The sequence below is a fragment of the Balaenoptera borealis genome (assembly GCF_965194805.1).
Source record: "Balaenoptera borealis genome assembly, chromosome: 19".
Taxonomy (NCBI): domain Eukaryota; kingdom Metazoa; phylum Chordata; class Mammalia; order Artiodactyla; family Balaenopteridae; genus Balaenoptera; species Balaenoptera borealis.
In genome coordinates this window covers 32,989,413-33,015,482 of record NC_138878.1, presented here as the reverse complement: position 1 = coordinate 33,015,482, position 26,070 = coordinate 32,989,413, and the positions used below count along the sequence as shown (strand labels likewise).

At 39.1% G+C, this 26,070-nt stretch overlaps 1 protein-coding gene, 2 long non-coding RNA genes and 1 pseudogene across 7 annotated transcripts in view; 2 read left to right on the top strand and 2 right to left on the bottom strand.

Annotated features, from left to right (window-relative positions):
- Window positions 1–26,070, bottom strand: part of LOC309616285 — a 409,627-nt gene that overhangs the window by 166,004 nt on the left and 217,553 nt on the right. The window lies entirely within an intron of this gene.
- TENT4B (terminal nucleotidyltransferase 4B) overlaps window positions 1–26,070 on the top strand; it is a 63,465-nt gene that overhangs the window by 22,000 nt on the left and 15,395 nt on the right. For all 4 annotated transcript variants that reach the window (XM_082366656.1, XM_082366655.1, XM_082366654.1 and 1 more), the window contains exon 2: window positions 24,971–25,094. In XM_082366656.1, coding sequence (XP_082222782.1) covers window positions 24,971–25,094 — 124 coding nt within the window. The remainder of the gene's footprint in view (window positions 1–24,970; window positions 25,095–26,070) is intronic.
- On the bottom strand, window positions 7,967–15,536 carry LOC309617335 (large ribosomal subunit protein eL21 pseudogene; annotated as a pseudogene). The gene has a single exon. The product of its transcript is annotated as a large ribosomal subunit protein eL21 pseudogene (transcript).
- On the top strand, window positions 15,582–18,397 carry LOC309616277. The gene is made up of 2 exons (XR_014237407.1): window positions 15,582–15,976; window positions 16,354–18,397. It is a non-coding gene; the product is annotated as an uncharacterized lncRNA (long non-coding RNA).

Here is a 26,070-nt window from a genome sequence, read left to right as displayed (position 1 = left end):
ATATTTTTCCAACCCCTCACTTTCAGTCTGTATGTGTCCCTAGGTCTGAAGTGGGTCTCTTGTAGACAGCATATATACGGGTCTTGTTTTTGTATCCATTCAGCCAGTCTGTGTCTTTTGGTTGGAGCATTTAATCCATTTACATTTAAGGTAATTATTGATATGTATGTTCCTATTCCCATTTTCTTAAATGTTTTGGGTTTGTTATTGTAGGTGTTTTCCTTGTCTTGTGTTTCTTGCCTAGAGAAGTTCCTTTAGCATTTGTTGTAAAGCTGGTTTGGTGGTGCTGAACTCTCTCAGCTTTTGCTTGTCTGTAAAGGTTTTAATTTCTCCATCAAATCTGAATGAGATCCTTGCTGGGTAGAGTAATCTTGGTTGTAGGTTTTTCTCCTTCAGATCAGCTGTTAACCTTATGGGGATTCCCTTGTGTGTTATTTGTTGTTTTTCCCTTGCTGCTTTTAATATGTTTTCTTTATATTTAATTTTTGATAGTTTGATTAATATGTGTCTTGGCGTGTTTCTCCTTGGATTTATCCTGTATGGGACTCTCTGCGCTTCCAGGACTTGATTAACTATTTCCTTTCCCGTATTAGGGAAGTTTTCAACTATAATCTCTTCAAATATTTTCTCAGTCCCTTTCTTTTTCTCTTCTTCTTCTGGGACCCCTATAATTCGAATGTTGGTGCGTTTAATGTTGTCCCAGAGGTCTCTGAGACTGTCCTCAGTTCTTTTCATTCTTTTTTCTTTCTTCTGCTCTGCAGTAATTATTTCCACTATTTTATCTTCCAGGTCAGTTATCCGTTCTTCTGCCTCAGTTATTCTGCTATTGATCCCTTCTAGAGTATTTTTAATTTCATTTATTGTGTTCTTCGTCGTTGCTTGGTTCCTCTTTAGTTCTTCTAGGTCCTTGTTAAATGTTTCTTGCATTTTGTCTATTCTATTTCCAAGATTTTGTATCATCTTTACTATCATTACTCTGAATTCTTTTTCAGGTAGACTGCCTATTTCCTCTTCATTTGTTAGGTCTGGTGTGTTTTTACCTTGCTCCTTCATCTGCTGTATGTTTTTCTCTCTTCTCATTTTGCTTATCTTACTGTGTTTGGGGTCTCCTTTTTGCAGGCTGCATGTTCGTAGTTCCCATTGTTTTTGGTGTCTGTCCCCAGTGGCTAAGGTTGGTTCAGTGGGTTGTGTAGGCTTCCTGGTGGAGGGGACTAGTGCCTGTGTTCTGGTGGATGAGGCTGGATCTTGTCTTTCTGGTGGGCAGGTCCACGTCTGGTGGTGTGTTTTGGGGTGTCTGTGGCCTTTTTATGATTTTAGGCAGCCTCTCTGCTAATGGATGGGGCTGTGTTCCTGTCTTGCTAGTTGTTTGGCGTAGGGTGTCCAGCACTGTAGCTTGCTGGTCGTTGAGTGAAGCTGGGTCTTGGTGTTGAGATGGAGATCTCTGGGAGATTTTTGCTGTTTGGTATTTCGTGGAGCTGGGAGGTCTCTTGTGGACCAGTGTCCTGAAGTTGGCTCTCCCACCTCAGAGGCACAGCCCTGATGCCTGGCTGGAGCACCAAGAGCCTTTCATCCACACAGCTGTTCGGCAGCTCCAGACCTTTTCCTGGACTCCCTCCCGGCTAGCTGTGGTGCACTAACCCCTTCAGGCTGTGTTCACGCCGCCAACCTCAGTCCTCTCCCTTTTGGGAGGTCTGACGTCTTCTGTCAGCATTCAGTGGGTGTTCTATAGGAGCAGTTCCACGTGTAGATGTATTTCTGATGTATCTGTGGGGAGGAAGGTGATCTCTGCATCTTACTCTTCCGCCATCTTCTCCTCTCCTCAGCAACTGACTTTTGTTTATTAACTTTGTATCCTGTAACCTTGCTATAATGGCTTATTAGTTCCAGGAATTTTTTTGTTACTTCTTTGGGATTTTCTACATAGATAATCATGTCAGTAGCAAACAAAGGCAATTTTATTCTTCCTTTCCAATATGTACACTTTTTATTACCTTGTTTTGTTTTATTGCATTAGGACTTCCAATATGATGCTGATTAGGAGTGGTGAGAGTGGACATCTTGCCTTGTCCCTAATCTTAGTGGGAAAGCATCTAATTTCTCACCATTAAGTAGCTGTAAGATATTTGTAATATGTTTTTTATCAAGTTGAGTAACTTCCCCTCTATTTCCGGTTTGCTGAGTTTTTTTCTTTTTTTTTTTTGTGGGGGGAGCCGCACCGCGAGGCATGGGAGAATATTAGTTCTCCAACTAGGGATTGAACCCGTGCCCCCTGCAGTCATAACCATTGGACCACCATGGAATTCCCTTGCTGAGTGTTTTTGATTGGGTGTTAGATTTTTTCAAATGCTTTTTCTGTCTATTTGATATGATTATAGGATTTTTCTTCTTTAGCCTGTTGATGTGATGGATTACATAAGTTTATTTTTGAATGTTGACTCAGTCTTGCATACCTGGAATAAATCCCACTTGGTCATGGTGTATAATTCTTTTTGTACATTGTTGTATTTGGTTTGCTAATATTTTGTTCAAGATTTTTACATCTGTGTTCAGAGATACATCAGAGATACTGGTCTGTAGTTTTTCTTTCTTATAATGTCTTTGGTTTGGGGATTAGGGTAATCGTCTCAGAGAATGCATTAGAAACGATTTCCTCTGCTTCTATTTTCTGGAAGAGATTGTAGAAAATTAAGATAATTTCTTCCTTAGATCTTTGGTAGATTTCTGTAGTGAACCCATCTGGGGTTGTTGCTTTTTATTTTAAGAGTGTTATTAGTTATTGATTCAGTTTCTGTAATAGACATAGGCCTATTCAGATTGTTCTTTTCTTCTTGTATAAATTCTGGTAGATTGTCTCTTTCAAGGAATTGGTCTATTTTATCTAGGTTATCAATTTGTGGGTTCATAATATTCCTTTATCTTCCTGTTAATATCCATAGGATCAGTAGTGATGGCCCTTCTTTCATTTCTGATGTTAGTAATTAGTGTCTTCTCTCTTTTTTCTCAATTTGGCTAGAGGTTTATCCATTTCATTGATCTTTCCAAAGAGTCAGCTTTTGTTTCACTGATTTTTCTCTGTAGATTTCTTTTTTCACTGATTTCTGCTCAAATTTTAATTATTTTTCTTGTCCTTGCTTTGAACATAATTTGTTCATCTTTTTCTAGTTTCCTAAAGTAGAAACTTAGATAATTGATTTTTAGATCTCTCTTCTTTTCTTTCTTTTTCATAAATTTTATTTATTTATTTATTTATTTTTGGCTGCACTGGGTCTTCATTGGTGCTCGCGGGCTTTCTCTAGTTGCAGCAAGCAGGGGCTACTCTTCGTTGTGGTGCGCGGGCTTCTCATTGCGGTGGCTTCTCTTGTTGCGGAGCACAGGCTTCCGTAGCTGTGGCATGTGTGCTCAGTAGTTGTGGCTTGCAGGCTCCAGAGCACAGGCTCAGCAGCTGTGGCGCACGGGCCCAGCTGCTCCGCGGCATGTGGGATCTTTGCGGACCAGGGCTCGAACCCACATCCCCTGCATTGGCAGGGGGGCTCTCAATCACTGCGCCACCAGGCAATCCCTCTCTATTTTTTTAATATTTGCATTCAGTGATATAAATTTTACTCTATGTACTGCTTTCCCTGCATGTCACAAGTTTTGATAAGTTATATTTTCACTTTCATTTAGTTAGGACTATTTCTTGAGACAACTTCTTTGACCCAAGTTTTATTTAATTTCCCAATTATTTAGTCTCCAAGTATTGCATATTTAATCTTCAAATATTATATTTGGGATTTTCCAGCTAGTTTTAAATTACTGATTTCTAGTTTAATTCCATTGAGGTCTGAGAGTATACTTTGTATGATTTAAAATTTTTTAAGGTGTGTTTTATGGCCCAGAATGTGATCTGCTTGCAGGTCTTTTTTTATCCCCCCAAGAAATGTGCTGATGTAAAGTTCTCTCATTTTTATTGTATGTGACTTCAAAGTAACATACAGTTAAAAAAAAGAAATCAGAATGAAGCAACCCAAGTGTTCACTGATGGATGGATGGGTAAACAAAATGTTGTAATATACACACAATGCAATATCATTCAGCTTTATAAAGGAAGGAAATTGACCCATGCTACGACATGGATGAAACTTAAGGACGTGCTAAGTGAAAAAAAAGCCAGTCACAAAGGACAGAATTGAATGAGATTCTACTTCTATGAGATATCTAGGGAGTAGTTAAATTCATAGAGACAGAAAGTAGAACAGTGATTGCTAGGCGTTTGGGGGCGGGGGAGAAGAGAATGGGGAGTTAGTGTTTAATGGGTACAGAGTTTCATTTGGGGAAGATTAAAAAGTTCTGGAGCACACACTGCAACTACGGAAGCCCGTGTGCTTTAGGGCCTGCATGCTGCAACTACTGAGCCCGCGAGCCACAGCTACTGAAACCCGTGCGCCTAGAGTCTGTGCTCTGCAACAAGAGAAGCCACCGCAATGAGAAGCCTGCGCACCGTAACGAAGAGTAGCCCCAACTCCCCGCAACTAGAGAAAGCCTGCACACAGCAACGAAGACTGAACGCAGCCAAAAAAAAGAAAAAAAACAAGTTCTGGAGCAAAGTTTCAGTTATGCAGTATAAACAAGTTTTGAAGATCTATACAGCATGGTGCCTATAACTAATAGTACTGTATTGTATACTATAATATGCTAAGAGGGTATGTCTTTTGTTACGTATTCTTACCACACACATTAAAAAAGTAAATAAAGGGGGCAGGAGGAAACTTTTGGGAGGTGTTGGATATGTTTTTGGCCTTGATGGTTGGTGATAGTTTTACAAGTATGGTTACATACATTAAATATTTTATGTGTCAGTCATACTTCAGTAAAGTGGTTTAAAAAAAAAGTTCTATAGATGGATAGTAGTGATAGTTTCACAAGATGTGTATGTCTTTTTTTGTTTTTTTAGCGTCTTTATTGGAGTATAATTGCTTTACAGTGGTGTGTTAGTTTCTGCTTTATAACAAAGTGAATCAGCTATACATGTACATGTATCCCCATAACTCTTCCCTCTTGCATCTCCCTCCCTCCCACCCTCCCTATCCCACCCCTCTAGGTGGTCACAAAGCACCGAGCTGATCTCCCTGTGCTATGCCGATGCTTCCCACTAGCTATTGGTTTTACATTTGGTAGTGTATATATGTCCATGCCACTCTCTCACTTTGTCACAGCTTACCCTTCCCCCTCCCCGTGTCCTCAAATCCATCCTCTAGTAGGTCTGCGTCTTTATTCCCGTCCTGCCTCTAGGTTCTTCATGACCATTTTTTTTTTTTTTTTAGATTCCATATATATGTGTTAGCGTAACAGTATTTGTTTTTCTCTTTCTGACTTACTTCACTCTTTATAACAGTCTCTCAGTCCATCCACCTCACTACAAATAACTCAATTTCGTTTCTTTTTATGGCTGAGTAGATGTGTATGTCTTAATGCCATAGAACTGCACACTTAAAAATGGTTAAAATGGTAAATTTTATGTATATTTTACCACAGTTTTTAAAAATGGGAAAAAATTTCTTTAAATCAGAACATTGACAAAGAAAAGGTTGAATTATTTTTAAAATTTCTTTATTCCAAATGTTTGTATTTATTTTTATAGTTTTACTTATTTATTTATATCTTTTTATTATTTTTTAAAATAGATCTTTATTGGATTATAATTGCTTCACAATACTGTGTCAGTTTCTGTTGTACAACAAAATGAATCAGCCATATACATACATAAATCCCCACATCCCCTCCCTCTTGAGCCTCCTCCCCACCCTCCCTATCCCACCCCTCTAGGTTGTTGCAAAGCACCGAGCTGATCTCCCTGTGCTATGCAGCTGCTTCCCACTAGCTAACTATTTTACATTCGGTAGTGTATATATATGTCATGCTACTCTCACTTCACCCCAGCTTCCCCCCACACCCTGCCCCGTGTGCTCAAGTCCATTCTCTACGTCTGTGCCTTTATTCCTGCCCTGCCACTAGGTTCATCAGTACCATTTTTTTTCTTTAGATTCCATATATATGCATTAGCATATGGTATTTGTTTTTCTGTTTCTGACTTACTTCACTCTGTATGACAGATACTGAGCTCCATGAGCTGTTTGTATATTTTGGAGATTAATCCTTTGTCTGTTTCCTTTGCAAATATTTTCTCCCATTCTGAGGGTTGTCTTTTTGTCTTGTTTATGGTTTCCTTTGCTGTGCAAAAGCTCTTAAGTTTAATTAGGTCCCATTTGTTTTTATTTTCATTACTTTAGGAGGTGGGTCAAAAAAAATCTTGCTGTGATTTATGTCAAAGAGTGTTTTTCCTATGTTTTCCTTGAAGAGTTTTATAGTGTCTGGTCTTACATTTATGTCTTTAATCCATTTGGAGTTTATTTTTGTGTATGGTGTTAGGTAGTGTTCTAATTTCATTCTTTTACAAGTAGCGGTCCAGTTTTCCCAGCACCACATATTGAAGAGGCTGTCTTTTCTCCATTGTGTGTTCTTGCCTTCTTTGTCATAAAGTAGGTGACCATATGTGCGTGGGTTTATTTCTGGGCTTTCTATCCTATTCCATTGAGCTATATTTCTGTTTTTGTGCCAGTACCATACTGTCTTGATTACTATAGCTTTGTAGTATAGTTTGAAGTCGGGGAGCCTGATTCCTCCAGCTCTGTTTTTCTTTCTCAAGATTGCTTTGGATATTCGGGGTCTTTTGTGTTTCCATACGAATTGTAAAATTTTTTGTTCTAATTCTGTGAAGAATGTGATTGGTAGTTTGGTAGGGATTGCATTGAATCTGTAAATTTCTTTGGGTAGTATAGTCATTTTCACAATATCGATTCTTCCAATCCAAGAACATGGTATATCTCTCCATCTGTTTAGGTCATCTTTGATTTCTTTTATCAGTGTTTTAGTTTTCTGAGTACAAGTCTTTTGCCTCCTTAGATAGGTTTATTCCTAGGTATTTTATTCTTTTTGTTGCGATGGTAAGTGGGATTGTTTCCTTAATTTCACTTTCTGATTTTGTGTTGTTAGTATATAGGAATGCCAGAGATTTCTGTGCATTAATTTTGTATCCTGCAACTTTACCAAATTCACTGATTAGCTCTAGTAGTTTTCTGGTGACATCTTTAGGATTCTCTATGTATAGTATCATGTCATCTGCAAACAGTGACAGTTTTACTTCTTCTTTTCCAATTTGTATTCCTTTTATTTCTTTTTCTTCTCTGATTGCCGTGGCTAGCACTTCCAAAACTATGTTGAATAATAGTGGTGAGAGTGGACATCCTTGTCTTGTTCCTGATCTTAGAGGAAATGCTTTCAGTTTTTCACCATTGAGAATGATGTTTGCTGTGGGTTTGTTGTATACGGCCTTTATTATGTTGAGGTAGGTTCCCTCTATGCCCATTTTCTGGAGAGTTTTTAATCATAAATGGGTGTTGAATTTTGTCGAAAGCTTTTTCTGTGTCTATTGAGATGATCATATGGTTTTTATTCCTTAATTTGTTAATACGGTGTATCACATTGATTGATTTGTATATATTGAAGAATCTTTGCATCCCTGGGGTAAATCCCACTTGATCATGGTATATGATCCTTTTAATGTGCTGTTGGATTCTGTTTGCTAGTATTTTGTTGAGGATTTTTGCATCTATGTTCATCAGTGATATTGGCCTGTAGTTTTCTTTTTTTGTGATATCTTTTTCTGGTTTCGGTATCAGGGTGATGGTGTTTTCGTAGAATGAATTTGGGAGTGTTCCCCCCTCTGCAATCTTTTGGAAGAGTTTGAGAAGGAGCGGTGTTAGCTGTTCTCTAAATGTTTGATAAAATTCACCTGTGAAGCCATCTGGTCCTGGACTTTTGTTTGTTGGAAGATTTTTTTTTTTTTAACCTTTCATTCATTTATTTTAAATCCTTTGTTCATAGGAATTTAGAGACTATTTTCAAACTAGTACAAATATTTTATAAGTAATATCTAGCAGTTTATTAACCAGTGGAGTATACTGCGCAACAAACTACCTTACATCTTTCAGGAAGAAAAATCACTAAATTTGAAAAGTAAAAAGATGTCACCCACTGAATTCGGATACAATTAAAATGTGCTTTAAATATTTGGTTGGGGGAGGGGGGTCACACACTTCTACTCAATTAAGAGAAACATTTATACAGTCCAGGTCTTCTATTTTCTTTACACCCATCATGCCATGAATTCATAGGGAATGGGCTCCAACAGTTCAGGATCCTTTCCACTGGTTCTCACAATGTGTGCTTCTCTGGGTGGAGCAGGCTGGCGCTTCAGTTGAACCCAAGTACCTTTCTCTTTGTCTTTCTTCTTTTTCTGATCATTTTCCTTCAACCGTTTCAGGAAGCTGTCTCAGCTGTTAGAGTGCTTAATATGCTCGATACGCACATTAATTCTCTTGGCAAGAATCTTGCCCTTAACTTGTTTGTTTACAGTGATGCCAAGAGCATGCTGGGTAACATTGTAGACTCTCCCAGTTTTGCCATGGTAACATTTCTGGGGTATTCCTTTTTGAACAGTGTCCAGATATCTAGAGTATCACCTTTCTTGTAGATTCGCATGTATGTGGCCAAAGGAACAACTCCATGTTTTCAAAAAGGCCTAGAGAACATGTAGCGGGTGCCCCTCCTCTTTCCCTTTGTGTTGGTCATTTTGGTGAATTACTGGAAGATGGTGGTTCTGGCGGAAAAGCTGTTGGAAGATTTTTAATTACAGTTTCAATTTCATTGTTTGTGATAGGTCTGTTTATATTTTCTAATTCTTCCTGGTTCAGTCTTGGAAATTTGTACCTCTCCAAGAATTTGTCCATTTCTTCATGGTTGTCCATTTTATTGGCATATAGTTGTTTGTAGTAGTCTCTTATAATTCTTTGTAATTCTGCTCTGTCAGTTGTGATTTCTCCTTTTTCATTTCTAATTTTACTGATTTGCGTCCTCTCCCTTTTTTTCTTGATGAGTCTAAGGGTTTATCAATTTTGTTTATCTTCTCAAAGAACCAGCTTTTAGTTTTATTGATCTTTGCTATTGTTTTCTTCGTTTCTATTTCATATATTTCTGCTCTGATCTTTATGATTTCTTTCCTTCTACTGACTTTGGGGTTTTTTTGTTCTTCTTTCTCTAGTTGCTTTAGGTGTAGGATTAGATTGTTTATTTTGATAGTCTTATTTATTTATTTATTTATTTAATTTTTAAAGAAATATTTATTTGGTTGTGTTGGGTCTTAGTTGCGGCTCGCGGGCTCCTTAGTTGCAGCTCCAGGGCTCCTTAGTTGCGGCTCACGGGCTCCTTAGTTGTGGCATGCAAACTCTTAGTTGCAGCATGCATGTGGGATCTAGTTCCCCAACCAGGGATTGAACCTGGGCCCCCTGCATTGGGAGCATGGAGTCTTATCCACTGTGCCACCAGGGAAGTCCCTATATTTATTTTGAGACTTACGTGACTAGTTTAATTTTCATTTGTGATTGATCTGATAGACTCTAATTGTGTTCAGTTAGAATTTCTTATGGTGTGATGATGAATAGAATTTTTATGTAGATTAGCACAAAATTATATGTATGATGAATCTGATACTCTCAGAAGATATTCATGCATTTATTTAAGGACACTCTGCTTATGGACTTGATTGATTTGTGGCCACGTGGTAGAATCATCATGGGGTTTGAGATCAGAGGATCTTCGGAGGTCATTTATTCCAGTCCTTTAAAAAATTGATAATTTGAACCTCAGAGAGGTTAAATGACTTTACCAAGTTTCAAGTTAGTGGAGTGACTTTATCTTTAGTTGAAACCAGGGCTTCTTACTAGCCCTAGTCTATAATTGATCTTAGTTATAGAGAATCTCGTCCTGTTAGCCTAACTCTGTGATTTCAAATAAAACTGGGGGTTGTTGTTTCACTTCCTCTGCTGGCTGCCACTGTGTTTCCTATGGCCCATGCAGATAATGGTGTTCTGCTTAATGAGCTTGATAAGAGCAACGCCTAAACCAGTTACTTCAACACAGGGTTCTCAATCGGAGGAAGTTAAAAAAGAGAATTCTGATGACTGGAACCCACTCCGCAGAGATTCTGATTTAATAGGTCTGCAGTGGGTGGTGGCTCTCACGTCATATTTAAAAAATAATAATCATATGCAGCACGGATTGAGAAGTACTGCGTAAAACCCACTTTTAGAGCATGGGTTCCCAAATCCGGTTAATTATCAGAATCCCTTGGACCCCCTTGCTATAAGAGGGATTCCTTGTTGAGGTGGGAGATGAGATGCTGGAAGTCCTTCGAAGTTATGCTCAAAATGGAATAGCTTTGCCTTCCCACTAACTTTTCTGTATTGACTAAAACCAGACCAAGTGAATGAAACAACTTCAAAATAGTTATGTGGGCAACAGACATCATCTTAATGAGGTGAAGTTTGGCTAAGGCTTTGTAACACTGTCGTTTTGGGGATGAAAAGTAAAAATGCTTATTAAGGAGTTTGAGATTATGTGTAAGATTTTTTAAAAATGTGGTCTTGTACTAAAAGTGCTTTTTTCCTTTTTTTTTTGGCGAGGAGGGCGTCTGGGGTTGTTTTGAAGGAAGGAAACATGTTTACATTGTTGGAGAGGTGCAGAGGGAAGTGTGTTTTTGTATTTAAATGTGAAGACAGGGCACCTTCAATGCCCTTTATCAGTTAGACTCAAACCACCTGTGTTCATATAGATTTGAATTCCCTTAATGGAATATTAGATAAATCACATGCAATTTATGATCCAGAGATTTTTCTTAAATTATAATTATGGAAATAAGGCATGAATTTATTCTCTTTGTAAAAACTCAGAACATTACAGAAAAGTCAGGAATCTCCTTTGACCACCATTCTTATTCTAAGCCCCAGCCTCTTCTTCAGAGGTAGTGATTGTTTCCAGCGTCCTGTGGGTCCTCCCAGAACTTTTCCTACTGGGTGGACTTTATTTTGTAAATTTTGGTTTTTTCCAAATAATGTATCTTGGAAATTTTTTCGTGTTGGTTCACGTGCTGTGTAGAATTCAACTGTATAGCTGTACCATAATTTTTAAAGCCATTTTCCTACTGGTGAACACAAATGTTGTTTCCACTGTTTCCTATTCCAGTGCTGCAGTGAACATTCTTGTGGATGCCTCTGTGTGCACATGTGCTGTGATTGCTGGGGCAAAATGCTAAATTGTCCTCCAGCCAGGTCATGCTGCAGAAGTGTTGAGGAGGGGAACTCAGGAGAATTTTCTGGACTTCATTGAATTTGCAAATATTTCAGTGAAGACACAAGAGTAGCAGAGCAATTTTTTTGTTTATAATTGTCAAAAATTTGAGGAGTGTTTTGGGTTTGCTATGCAGACCCTGAATGTCTTCATGCCCAGTGCCATTGTGCTGGCTGCTGACTTGGAAATAGTTTATAAAAAAACGCTGAATTAGGTTAGTGATGTGAAGATGATTAACAGATAATGGTAGCCAGAATAATTGTGTCAAAACAGCAAGAAATATCAAGAGAATTTGATGAGTTCTGCATTTTCTTTGGTGCTTGCCTTTCATAATAGTGTTAGAAACTTTACGTTGTATATTCAATAATTTTTATTGTATATTTGATCAACTTGACTGTAAAATAACAACAAATATACCATTTCAAAGAAGCTCTTCATTAAAAATTATCGACTAATATTAGTCTCCATAAACTCTGATTTGTGTCATTGTAAAAGATCCATTTAAAAAAATACAATTTTCTTCTACTTGAAAGATCTTACTGCTTCTCCTAGTTTACATTTTGCATGGTCTTTTCCATGTATTTACATAGTCTACGATGCAGTGTTTTTTGGAGAGGGTAGAACATATTTTCCTACATGACTCTACCAGGGTTTACTAAAGCACGCCCCTGTTGTTGGACATCTAAGTTGCTTTTTATTTTCTGTGGTGAATAAAGCATGAGAAACATACTTACAAGTGTTGTTTACTTTTGAGCCAGTTTCTCCATCTGTGTTCCTCAAGGTAAAATTGCTGGTCTCATGTGTTAGAAAGACTGTGAAGGTTAACGGTGAATGAGGGAAATTGTTACCACTTTTCTGAAAGCTCCCAGGCTCCTACCCCCAAGTAGATTTGGGCTTTATCCGTTCACTTATTTTTGTCATGGAATAGTGGTTGTGAGATTTTTGCCCCATGGGTTTGTTGGTGTGTGTGTTTGTTTGTTGAGGTATGTGTAAGTGTGTTGGCTGTATTATTATTCTACTTTGAAGTTTCTAGTGTGTTAATGTTCTGATTTTTCTCACGCGTATCACTTTCTTACCTGAAAGTGAGGTAATAGTGAACTTGGCACCACTGAATTAGAACATTGGCAGTTTGTCCTTGACCAGAAGATCATATGCCCAGGAAAGAGGTAATTACATGAGGGATTCAGCAGTTCCAGAAATGGGTGGTTGTGTCTTCCAATGGAGAATGTCAAAGAGTTATTCAGATTTATATAACTTTCCATAAAATGAGACAAGACTCCCTAAGTAATGGTAAATTTAAGGACATATAATATATGCTCATTGTTAGGGAAGTTAATGGTGAAAAGAGTTTTTGTTTTTGTTTTTTTGTTTTTGACTTTCTGTGGATGCTTGAGGATTATCCTGTGAAACCAGCAGTGCCCAGGAGGGAGCTGAGGTGGGCAGGCGCAGATTCATGGACTCTCTAATGACATGTGGAGGAGCTATTGGGACTCTCGGATTAGATTGATGTTGCGTTAAAAGTTCTGAATGCCTTAGATACATGTTGACCCTGGGATCCCTAGGTCCTTTTTGGGTCTTTCAGTATTTCAAAAAGCATAACAATTTGCCTGTTACCATGGTCCATGTGCTAAGTAAAATGTCAAGTTGTTTTGTTTTGGGTTTGTGTTAAGTCATTTACTACCTGGATATACAAGTCTTCTTTCTATTGACTTATAGACTCTCCTATTCCTCTTATTTTGCTTTGTGGTAACATACAAGTTAAGGCAGAATCTTTTGGGGTCTGTAATAGCAGCTTGTCCTTTCTTTTTCTTTTTTCCCAATAATAGCCTCATTGAGATATGTACAGTTCAGATGTTTTTTAGTATATTCACAGAGTTGTGCAGCTATCATCAGAATAAGTTTTAGAATATTTTCATCACCCCCAAAACAAACCTCACATCCACTAGCAGTTACTTTCTGTCTCTACGGATTTGCTTATTTTGGACGTTTCATATAAATGGAATTATATAGTATAGGTGTCCTTTTGTGTGTGCCTTCTTTCACTTAGCATGTTTTTAAGGTTCATCCATGTTGTAGTATGTATCATTCCTTTATGTGGCTGAATAACATTTCAATGTGTCCACATTCTGTTTATCCATTCATCAATTGATGGACACTTGGATTGTTTCCACTTTTTTGCTATTGTGAATAATGCTGTTATGAACAGCTTTTGCGTGGGTATACGTTTTCATTTCCCTTGGATAGATACCTAAGAGTGTTCCCTCTTTTGGTTCTTAGTGTCATTTTGAGCCTGGTGTACTTTTACATATCCCATACTTACACGGAAATAGTGTTTTGGCTAAAAGAAAAAAAAAAGATCTAATTGTGTGTTTTGTGTGTGTGTGTGTGAGAGAGAGAGAGAGAGAGGGAGAGGGAGAGAGAAAAAGAATGACTATGAATGGCTCTAGGGTTATTTCTACTCTGATCTTATTTGTACAGTTTTGATATAACTGGCAAAGTAGCAAAGCTCCAAGTTGCAGTTGCTTCCAAGTTCTGGCTTATTTGGGAATTTTTGCCTTTTATTGACAATTTTCAGTTACCTGCAGTAAGTAATTATGAACCAATCGTAACTGTATTACTAGCCTGGTATGAATTTAATTGTATGTAGAAATGCTGCAGTTTTTACATTAATTCTAATGGGAATTAGTGTTTTTTTAACTTGCAATTTTGGAGGCAAGCAAAAATTGTAAGACCAATTATGGTCTCAGAGTGAGAGGTAGAAAAGTCTGGCTAGTGAATGCTGATTGACAACTCTGACTGCTTGTTGATGGCAGCTTAGATCTATGCGGAGAGGGGAAGATGGGAAGTAGAAGGTGCTCTTGATGGTAAATTGGGAACATGGCCTGTGTCTGGGCTGTCTGCTCATTCATTGTGTAGAATGGCTAAAGGAAGTTTTAATTCCTTATTATGTAAACTTTTGATTCTTAGTCATTTCAGATTTTTATTATTAACTATTTCAAACATGTGGAGAGGATACAGAATAACAATGAACCCCTGAGTACCCACCATCTGGATTTAACAAATTTGACTTTTTCCCTTTTTTTCCCTCCCTCCCTTCTTTTCTTCCATTTTTTTTTTCTTTTTTTCCTTTACATAAGGAATATAACTTTTCAGATACACTTGAACACTGTTTGGCATACCTCCCATTTACCTCCCTCCTTTCCCAGAGGTAACCACTCTTGCAAGGCTGATGTTTTTATGCTTCTATGTTTACATCCATAGCAATATGTACCATTGGTGTCTATATTTTTAAACATTACATAAATGGTTTAATTTTTAATTCTAACTCTGTAGCAGTGTTTCTCAAATTAAGATCTTCATAAAATATTTTTGGCAGAGATCCAGTGTTAGCTTAAGTTTTTCTTATTGTGACAAAATATACATAACATAAAATTTACCATTGTTAAGTATATAATTCAGTGGCATTAATAAGTACATTCACATCATTGTCCAACCGTCACCACTATCAGTTTCCAGAATTTTTCGTCATTCCAAGAAGAAACTATCTACCCATTAAACTGTCACTCCCCATTCCCCCCTCCCCTCCAGCCCCTGGTAACTAACCTCTGTTCTGCTTCCCCTCTGAATTTGCCTATTCTAGGTACTTCATATAAATGGAATCATGCAATATTTGTCCTTTTGTGTCTGGCTTATTGTTTCACTTAGCATAATGTTCTTAACATGCATGTTATAACGTATATCAAAATATCCTTCGTTTTTAATGCCAACTAATATTCCACATTTTGTTTATCCATTCATCTGTTGATGGACGTTTGGTTTGTTTCCACCTTTTGGCTATTGTGAATAATGCTATGAACATTGGTGTATAAGTATCTTGAGTTTCTGCTTTCAATTCTTCTGGGTTTATACCTAGGAGTGGAATTGCTGGATCATATGGTAATTCTACTTTTTAAGGAACTGCCACAGTTTTCCACCTGAGCTAATCATTTTATATTCCCACCAGCAATGCAGGAGGGTTCTGATTTTTCCACATCACACCAACACTTGTTAATTTCTGTTTATTTGCTAATAGCCATCCTAATGGGTTGAAATAATCTGATGGTACTGATTTGCATTTCTCTAATGACTATTGATGTTGAGTATCTTTTCATGTGCTTATTGGTCATCCATAGATCTTCTTTGGAGAAATGTCCATTCAAGTCCTTTGTCCATTTTTGAATTGGGATTTGATTTTGTTGTTGAATTGTAGGAGTTCTTTGTATATTTTGGATATTAATCCCTTATCAGATATATGATTTGAAAATATTTTCTCCCATTCTGTTGGTTGTCTTTTCACTCTCTTTTTTTTTTTTTTTTTTTTTCACTCTCTTAATAGTGTCCTTTGATGTACATAAGTTTTCAATTTTGATGAAGTCTGATTTATCTATTTTTTCTTTTGTTGCCTGTGCTTTTGGTTTTATAGCCAAGAAGTCATTGCCAAATTCACTGTCATGACTCTCCAGCGTTTCCTCTAAGAATTTTATAGTTTTAGCTCTGAAGTTTAGGTCTTTGATACATTCTGAGTTAATTTTTGTATATGGTGTAAGGAAAGAGTACAATTTCATTCTTTTGTGTGTGGATATCCAATTTCCCCAGCACCATTTGTTGAAAAGACTGTCCTTTCCCCATCGACTGCTCTTGGCACCCTAGCTTGAGTTATTTTTATTATAATGTAAGAATGCACACAAGGATAAATTTCTTATGCTTAAAAAAGGTTACAGGGCTTCCCTGGTGGCACAGTGGTTAAGAATCCGCCTGCCAATGCAGGAGACACAGGTTCGAGCCCTGGCCCGGGAAGATCCCACATGCCGCGGAGGAATTAAGCCCGTGTGCCACAACTACTGAGCCTGTGCTCTAGAGCCCACGAGCCACAACTACTGAGCCCGCATGCCACAACTACTGAAGCCCATGTGCCTAGAGCCCGTGCTCCGCAACAAGAGAAGCCACCGCAATGAGAAGCCCGCGCACCGCAAGGAAGAGTAGCCCCCGCTCTCCGCAACTGGAGAAAGCCCGCATGCAGCAACGAAGACCCAACACAGCCAAAAATAAATAAATAAATAAATTTATTAAAAAAAAAAAAAAAAAAAAAAGGTTACAAAAACAAAACAACCAGTTAAATACAGATAAAATGACAGAATCAATAAAATTAAAATTAATTTATGGGACAGATGATGTTTTACGCAAATCAAATTGCTACTCTCAATGTAAATATGATATTGCCTGCTGTGGTGTTGGGAATGCACTGGAAATGCCTTTAGTACCTTGCCATGTGACAGCTCGGTTCTCTCATCATTTTTCTCTATTCTGAAAACTGTAGAAATGTTCAGGGGTGCCATTTGACCTTTACTTGGCATATATGTGTGATACACGTATCAGGTCTTACCCTGTTCTTGACTGTTAGTACAGACCAATTAAAATCCTATTCTTTGGCCTTAGCTTGATGGTAAACACAACAGCACATGTGGGCTGGGGGAATCCCTGGGCGGCTCTCTGTTTCCAGAGAAGCTTCTGGATGATCCAGAACAAGCTCATGCTAATGTTATTAGAGTAATATTGAAGTGAAAACACACAATTTAAAAATTCTCATAGAGAACGTATGGACTTGGAAGAAGTATCTACAGGGCCAGTTTGAGACACATTTCTTTCTTCCTTTCTTTCTCTCTCTCTCCCTCTCTCCCTCTCTCCCTCCCTCCCTCCCTCCCTCTCTCCCTCCCTCCCTCCCTCCCTTTCTTTCCTTTCTTTCCTTTCCACGACACATGCATGGCATGTGGCATCTTAGTTCCCCGACCAGGGATCAAACCTGCGCCCCCTGCATTGGAAGCAGGGGAGTCTTAACCACTGGACCACCAGGGAAGCCCCAGGTTCAGTTATTTTTATTATAACTTAAGGGTTTTTTAAATTGCTTATCTTTAGTGCTTTTATATATTATTGTTTTTTCTCTTGATTACAACCAAAATAGAAGCTGGTATTCTTAATCTCAGATCCTGATGTATGTGTTTAAATATAATTTTACTGCCAAAAATCTGTCAAATTTGGCTTTTATTGCGTTAGTTTTGTTTTTTGTGGATAACATGACCCTCGAATACCATGTCTTCTCACTGTTAAATTCTCAACTGAGTTGTCCCTATTTGAAGTGTAAGACTGCCAATTTGATTTTAAAATATTGGAAGTGAATTATGGTGAGATAGAGCTGTGAAGAAAGAAGCTTCATGTTCCTCTGGTTATAAATGCCTTTGGCATTTGTTTCTACTTGAAGGCAACTTTTTCCTAATGCTTTTTTGAGGGAAGAACATCTCACCTCTTCAGATAGGTCTGGGGGCAAATGGCTAAGAGACATGAACCAAAGCCCTGCGCTGTCTCCTGACAGGAAATCCCTTTCACACTCTCTCTCAAGTGTTTTAGTATGTAAGTGTGTTTCCTATTTGTGTGAACTCCTATATTTAGCGCCCAAAATCAAACTCTTATCTTCTATGCCTGACATGAAGTTTTATGACATGTGGACGTGGGTGTGGGTAGATGTACATATGTCAGCTGAGGGTCCCTTCCTCGAGAAGTGCTTTTCTGTACTGTGTCCTGGGTCTGGGGACACAGAGCTGAATCGGAGAGTCGAGTCGGAGCAGGGAGGCCTGTGAGCAGGGCATTTGCTCTGAACTCGCTTGGATTGACTGCTGGGCAGGAGCACTGAGGAGGAGCTAAAGTAATACTGCGTCTGGGGACTTGACTGAGGAGGTGCTGGCTGAGCTCTCAAAGGCTGCGTAAGAAGGTGTTCCAGGCACAGGGCCTGCCTGTGCAAGGGCGGGGCTCTTGAAGAGGCCTGGCGTGTTCCAGCACAGTTCTTTGTGGCTGTACTGGGGGGAAGAGGCATCAGGAAATGACACAGATAGCTTGAGGAAGGGTGATCACGTGGAAGATGGCCCAGAGAAGGGAAAAGCTAGGGGCAGGGAGACCAGTTTGGTTTCCATTTTGGGGAAACAATAACCCAGGGAAGAAAATGCAAGCAGGAAGGCTAGGTTTTGGAAAAAGACAAGGAATTTCATTTTGAACTGAATTTGAGGTGACATCTAGGTAGAGAAGTCTAGCCGGCAGCTGGAAATATAGGACATGTGTGTGTGTGTGTGTGTGTGTGTGTGTGTGTGTGAGTGACAATTTCTTTGTAAAAATCAAATTCTAGAGCCTCCTGAAAATGTCACTCAGACTGCGCTAGGGACTGCCCCAGGGCTTGCTGTTATTCACTTCTCTTGGTGCCTACTTGCATTTGAAAAAAATCAAACCGTACAAAAGGCTATATAAATCCCTATACCTCAGACCTCAGTCCCACCCCCTCCCCCCAGAGGAAACCACTGCGAGCAGCTTTTATGTATTCTTCCAGAAATTTGTCTTGCATGTACCCACACATTTAAGTCCCTAGAAGGGGTGAGTCAGACAGCAGCAGAAACTTACTACTACACTCACTGCATCATGCATGCAGTAACTTCCCAACTGTGTCATGTGTCAGTTGCTGCGTGCCCGGGTTTGGGGTCCCTCTCTGTTCAAGTCTTCCAGCTGCCTGGTGTGTAGCCTTTTGGTCTGCAAAGCTCGATTATTAGAGTAAGTTGAATCTTTTTCCTTTAAGTGTTAATTTTCTTTAATATTTTTCCTTGTTATAAAGATCTTGTTATAAAAATATACAATGGTAATTAACATGTATGCATTTTAAATGATAGGCTATATATATCAGTGTATACTTTAAAAAAAGTGAGTCTCTTCCCACCCCCAAATTCACTCACCGGGTTTAATCACCATAAACAGTATGGTATATAGACCATGTTCTGTGGGACGAAGCTTTGGGGAAATACACACACACGTGTATTTTTCACATGGAAAAATATAAAGAAGATGACAAGTGACCTGTAATCTCTCCAAACAGATAATGATGATTCCTGTTAGAAAAGCAGACAAACAAATAAACACTAGTGGTTTAAAAAAAATTATAAGATTATACAGAGTGATATGAAATAAAAAACTAAAGTGTCCCCACCTCTCCTGCCATGCCCTGTCCCTACAGTCATCACTGTTAACTGTTCTCCTTCCAGAAAACTTGTAATACAAATAGAAACATATTGTGACTCTCTCTCTTTGTGTGGGTGTTTTTAGTTTTTTATTTTATTTTTTAAAATTTATTTAATTTATTTATTTGGTTGTGCCGGGTCTTAGCTGCGGCGCGCAGGATCTTCGTTGCGGCATGAGGGATCTCGTTCCCTGACCAGGGATCAAACCTGGGCCCCCTGCATTGGGAGCGTGGAGTCTTACCCACTGGACCACCGGGGAAGTCCCTGTGTGTGTCTTTTTAACGTACATGAAAGGGATCCTTTCTTTTAAACATAACAAATCTTAGATCTTTCTCTCTCAGCTCATATAGCTCTTCATCATTCTTTTTAATGGGTTATTGGCTATAGTTCAAGGGAAGGTCAATGAGTACTCCTATGATTACTTAATTGGATGCCATTGATGGACATTGAGGCTGTTTCTCAATTATTTAGTATCCTAAATCATGCTGTGGTGAATATCCTTGTTCCCTCATCGAAATATTTCTGAAGGGTGAAAAGAAGGGGATTTGTTTTTAAACAGCGTTACAAAAAACTGCACATATTTCATGCAGATATTCAACTTGATGAGTTTGGACATATGCATACTCCCATGAAACCATCACTACAATCAAGGTAATAGATATATCCAGCACCTGCAAAAGTTTCCTTGTGTCCCCTCCCTTGTTTTGTGGTAAGAATACAACATGAAATCTACCCTCTTAACAAATTTTTGAGTGCATAACACAGTATTGTTAACTATAGATGCTGTGTTGTACAGCATATCTATAGAACTTATTCTTCTTGTTTAACTGAAACTTTATACACATTGAACAACTCCCCACCCACACCCCCATGCCAGCCCCTGGCATCCACCCCATTCTGTTCTCTGCTTCTATGAGTTTGTTTTAAATATTGCATATAAGTGGAATCATGCAGTATGTGTCTTTCTCCGATTGGCTTATTTTTCTTAGCATAATGTCCTTCAGGTTTGTCTATGTTGCAAATGGCAAGATTTCCTTTTTTAAACCTGAATATGAATAATATGTCATTATAGGTATAGACCATGTTTTCTTTATCTGTTCATCTGTCAATGTACATTTGGGTTGTTTCCATATCTTGGCTATTGTGAATAATGCTGCAGTAAACATGGGATTGCAGATAAGACACTCTTCCAGATCCTGATTTTAATGAAATAATGGGATTTTAAAAATTATTTATATAAACATTATTTATCACTAATTAATACAACAACCTCTGGAGAGGTTGTAGTAATTTATATTTTTACACACAGCATGTGAGTGCCTTTTCCATATGTCCTTGTCAAAACTGGTTATTATTAATCTTAAAATTTGGGGGGGGGAAGTAATTGACAGTAATTGAATAGAACTTTGTCAATGCCTTCACGTAAGTCTGAAGTTATAATTAATGAGGACTTCAGTTATGGAAACTGGAAAGCTTGACCTTGATGTGGCAGTATTCTCAGGCACATTGCAAGCTGGGCGGGTGTCCCTCAGGAAGCAGGGTTACCCCTGAACAGATTTTGGCTGAACTGCAGGGGGCAGTGTTGAGCAGAGGGGCCAGCAGTGGGTGATCTGCCTGCCTTGGCCTGGAGGCATCAGGGAGACTGCCATGTTGCCTCTGGTTTTGAGGGTACAGAAGTTCCTAAGAGACTCACACCGCCACCCTGGGCAACTGGGCAGCCGAAAGGGTGTGAAGCAGTTCTTCCCTTTGATAGCCAGAGAAACTGAGCCTTTGAGGGCCATTTTGAAAGGCTAACATTTCTCCCTGGTGGAACTTTTCTCAGAGCAGAAGCAATTTTTCTTTTTCCATGTCTCTGTTTTGACCTAAATTATCTGTGGGGTTGTACTTTTTAAAATACAGAAGCTATTTTTTGTTGATATTTCTTCCTTGTCACTTTAAATTTTTGTATTATCGTTAATTTTGAGATTAACGTAAATTTTACCCCAGCAAATTAATTTTGATTCTGTTTTTTTGTGTTTTTTGGGGGGGGGGTGGTATCCTCTCCAGTTGTATAGTAGCACCTACTTTATCATATTGCTTTTATATTACGTACTTTTCCTTTAAAAACAGGGAGTGGGTGTGCTTTCTTGCTCACTTTATCTTTTAAAAAGAAAACATTGATATCCTGATAGAGGGCACTGTATTTTGATCACTCAGGAACTTTGATCACAAGAGAGTTGTATTTTATAATTTAAGATGAGAAACCGTAAGGCTGCATATGTAGCATACAGCAATATTTACTAATTAATCATATTGAGTTTTGACCCAAATGTGGGAGAAACTAAAGTTTTCTCTGAGTTGTTGATTTCAGAGGCATAAAGTTGCATTAATATGTGAAAGCAAACTTGCAAAGTTTCTCTAGTTTCCAGCCTCTATTAGGTCATCATGTCACTCAGAAGTGTGCCAGGCATGTAGTAGTTACTCCAAAAATGGGATTCAGTTCCTTCAGGATTTTTGAAGCCCCTAGATATACATGGCACCATGCCAGTAAAATTATGCAGTCCACAGGGATAGAGCCCCTCAGAATTATTTAAAAATCTTTGCTGGAAATTTATTTCCTAAATATACCAACATTTCTCACTTAGTTCTTTTGGGGTGGGTAAGGAGATGACCCTGGCAGGCTTGAGATGGGTTCCCTTGTTCTTACTGTTCCAGTACGTTTTTGTTTTAATAGCCCTCCCTTTTTCTTTTATTCCTCTTTCCCCCTTCCAATATGGCAAATGCAAATCTACAGATAAGCTGTAGAACCATATTTTCCTAAATGGGAAGATGGTTCCATGGATTTTTAAAGTTTAGGGTAGTCTTGATTTAAGGATTTGTCATGTAAAACTGTAATGCCTTGTCTCCAAATTAATGTGCTAATTAGAAACCTAAAAGCCTAGTGATAAACAGGAATTTTAGAATCTTCTCCACTTTTTACCAAGTTCAGAAATCTCTTATAAGACCTTTGTTTGCTTCATGGTCATCTAGTTTTTTTATTTATACTTGTAGTGACGGGGACCTTACTACCTTGCAAGGCAACCCCTTTCCATTTCCCGAAGCTATCATCATTGGAAGGCACTCCTGTTTATCTGCAACCTGCCTGTGGTGGAACAGTGCAGAATATATATATATTACACATCACAAAACTACTTCAAATGAGTATTTCTTTTCATCATTAGGTGGAAACTACCCAGGGCAAGGATCATGGGTGACTAGCCTTTTTCCTTGTAATGCCCTGAACATAGGCACTCGGTAGTGTTTAGAGGATGAATTCTTACTTAGTTTCGTATGACTTGAAGATTAACTGGAAGACAGGCTAAATATTTTTTGCCTGTATTTGAATTAGAAAATGTGTAAGTGGGCCTTTGTAGAATAGATAACAATCAAATTTAGGAGGTTTTTTCCATTGGTTAAAATGGAAGTATTCTACAGTGATGTGCTTTCGAACCACACATAAACTCTGATACATAGCGAATGATCCAGTTAGATAAGAAGTCCATTTATTTTGTTGTTTATTTGTGGTCCTCATCCCTGCCAAAAGTGCAGAAGAGTAAAGCAAGCTGTAAACTCTGTAATGACTAGTCATTTTAGCTGTTGTCTTTAAGAAGCCAAAGGGGATGACCTTAGAGAATATATTAAAACCTGGGAAGCTTAAAAAAAAAATCAGAAGATCCTAGGGTACCTCAAAGCATACCAAGGAAGACTTGATTCCACCTGCAGAACTCCCTGGAGTTTTAAAATCCAGTTTTTCTGTGGTATTGCACAGTGACCAGGCAGAACGCTGCTATAAATCATTCCTTCCCAAATGGCCCAGGGTTTGAAACTAAGGGGCTGAAAAGGCTCCCTGTTGCCAACCCCTTGGTTGTGCCTGAGGACACCGAGGCCAGAAAGTGCCAGTCGCTTTTCAGAAAGAACATAGCTGCCCTCAGGCAGAGCCCGAGTCTGGAACTCAGGTTTTTTTTGACTCTGTCTAAAAATAAAACATCAGAAGAGGCAGAAACTGTTGACTGCTTACTCAGCCACATTTTAAATGTTATAGCCAGTGGAGGTTGGGACTTAGACATTTTTCTTTCCTTTCTTTATAAACCATTTTGGATCTCCTGGTGTTTCTAGCTTCCCGTGACTCCTGTACCCCGCTCTGGACCTGAGTGGGCTTACCGCTGCGGGCACACCCCGCCTTCCAGATTCTGTTACTTCGAGGCTGCACTGCCTACCACTGCCCCCCAGCATGCCTCCCCTCTGGCACTTGGCACCCATTGCTATTTAACGAGTGCCCTTCTCCTGGCTTCCTGGTCCATCACAGCTGTGCTAGACTGAGACACCACGAATACAACCTCACGCCGGCTTACCTCCAGCTACCTGGAGCCGGGCCTCCCACCTTGTCTGCGTCCAACACAAGTTTAGCAGATTTCCTCCCATTTTATATTCAGTTTTCCCTCCTAAAGGTAGCTCTTCACAGTTGCACCAGCTTGTTAAGGAATGCTATTTTCGTTTTCTTCTATTCTGCAGTAGTAATTGACTACACCCAGCCCCTTAGCCCGCCTAGTTTTCCCTTTCATCTTGTTCATTGATGCCCCCAGCCCCTCAGGCCTCAGCCCTTGCAGGTGTCCTCACTCCTGTCTTTCCATTGCTGGTCGTGCCCTGTGGCCCAGCCGTTGTGTCTGTGCGTGTGGCATTCCTGGAGCCCATTTCTTTCCTTCCACCATCCTCCAGGCCTTCAGCTAGTTCTTCTACAGTTGCAGTAATTTATGAGCCATTCCTCCGCCTCCAGTCTCGTCTCTTTCCCAATCCGTTGTTTGCACCACTGCCAGCTGAATCTTCTTAAAATGCTCCATTTTTTAAGTCAGTCTTTCCCTGGTCCCTCTCAGGAACACTGAAATAGTTCCGTTACCACCGGGGAAGGTCTGAACTTCTTAGCTTTTTGTTCAAAGCCTGCTGTCATCAGGTGCTGCTCCTCCCTTTACTCCCCGCTCTGCCACAGGCTGTGCCCTTTGCTCGGGGCTCCCTGAGCGTGCCTCGTGCCTCTCGGTCTCGGGAAGTCTTCTTAGCTCCTTCGTGGAGCCTTGTCTGCCAGCCATTCTTTTCAGGTCTTTGCTGATATTCACTGGCTGACGTATTCATTTGACACGTAATTCACTAAGCAAACGTTATGGAAGACACGCTGTTTTGCTCCTGTGAGGAATGGATTACAGAGGGGTTAGAGGGTCATCCCCACTGCCAGGAAGCTTGTCTTCGTCACCTAGATTCTGTATCTTCTTGTGTTTATATCTACTGGATCAGAAGAGTAAAGGCAGAGGCCAGGCCTTACACTTGAAATTTAAGAAATTTAAAAATCACCAGCACCCAGCAAATATTCTACCCAGGCAGGTAATACGTGCTGTGAGAGCTGCTAAGTACACTTCTATTAAGGCTTCTTGGCATTTGGAATTTCTTGTTTTATTTATTTTGGCATTTTGATTAAATTTTGTACGTTCCCATTTTAGCATGAATTGTAACTTTAAAATTAAGGGGAGAAATCTATGAATGTAAAATCATCAGCTGAGTTATCTTATAGACTTAATTAGGTAAGATTATTTAAGCTAGTGATTTCTCATTAGTTTGGCCCTGCTCATATTAACTTTTCTGCTTTTTTTCTTCAGTCTGCATGAAGAAATAAGTGATTTTTATGAATACATGTCTCCAAGACCAGAGGAGGAGAAGATGCGGATGGAGGTGGTGAACAGGATCGAGAGTGTGATTAAGGAGCTCTGGCCCAGTGCTGATGTGAGTACCTGTCTGGGTAGAAGGGTGCTTAGGTGGTAATATCCCTGTGTATGTGCATGTGTAGAGTTGTGATATAATGAAATTTTAAAAGCAAAGAATTTTCTTCAGCCTTTAGAATTTTGGGCTTCCTAATTATTTGCATTGAATTGGATGACTTACTTAAAACCATTTCTTTGCAGTACTGAATAGCAGCTACTAACTGCAAACTATTTTTAGGAATCATTACTATAAAGAGAAGAAAGACAAATAAAGCCTCCTTGTAGTAGTGGGTTATTTGGATGTGCTGTATCAAAACGCTGTTACTATTTTGTTCCAGCTTGTCAGTATGAACATTACATAATTGTGTATAGCTGAATGAAGATGTCAAGTAGGAATTTCTTATGTCATTTGAAATTCGTTTTCATAGGCTAATGCAGGCGTGTGTTCTACTTTCCTGAAACTGTTGTTTTCTTCTCTTTTTCTAATCACTCCTTGTCTCCCAGTATAGCTCCCACCCAGTGAACAAAACTTTTGCCCAAGATTTCCTCTGCTTATTTGTGGTTCTTATTGTTGATGCTCACTTTTTAGGGCTCCTTTGAGGGTCTGTTGTACAATTTTGTGCATTCGAAGAAGTAACTTATTAGAATCCATTACATTGTACATCGTGTTATATAGCTTTTCTTTAGACTCCGTCATGGGCTGGTAAAGGTGAAGCCAGGGAAGTTTTTCTGGTCCAGTTGGCAAAACAAAGAAGCTTCAGATAAGATACTGTAGGTACAGGGAAGAGGGGAGGCCACTAATAATATTTTATTGAGCAGCCACTGTATGCCACGTTGTTTCTCCTATGTGATCTAGATTGGCAGCTTTCAGCTGGGGACACGTTTCTCCCCCAGGAGGCATCTGGCAATGCCAGAGACATTTTTTATTATTGTGACTGGTGAGGTGCTCCTGGCTGGCATATAATGAGTAGAGGCCAGGGAGGTTGCTAAACATCACA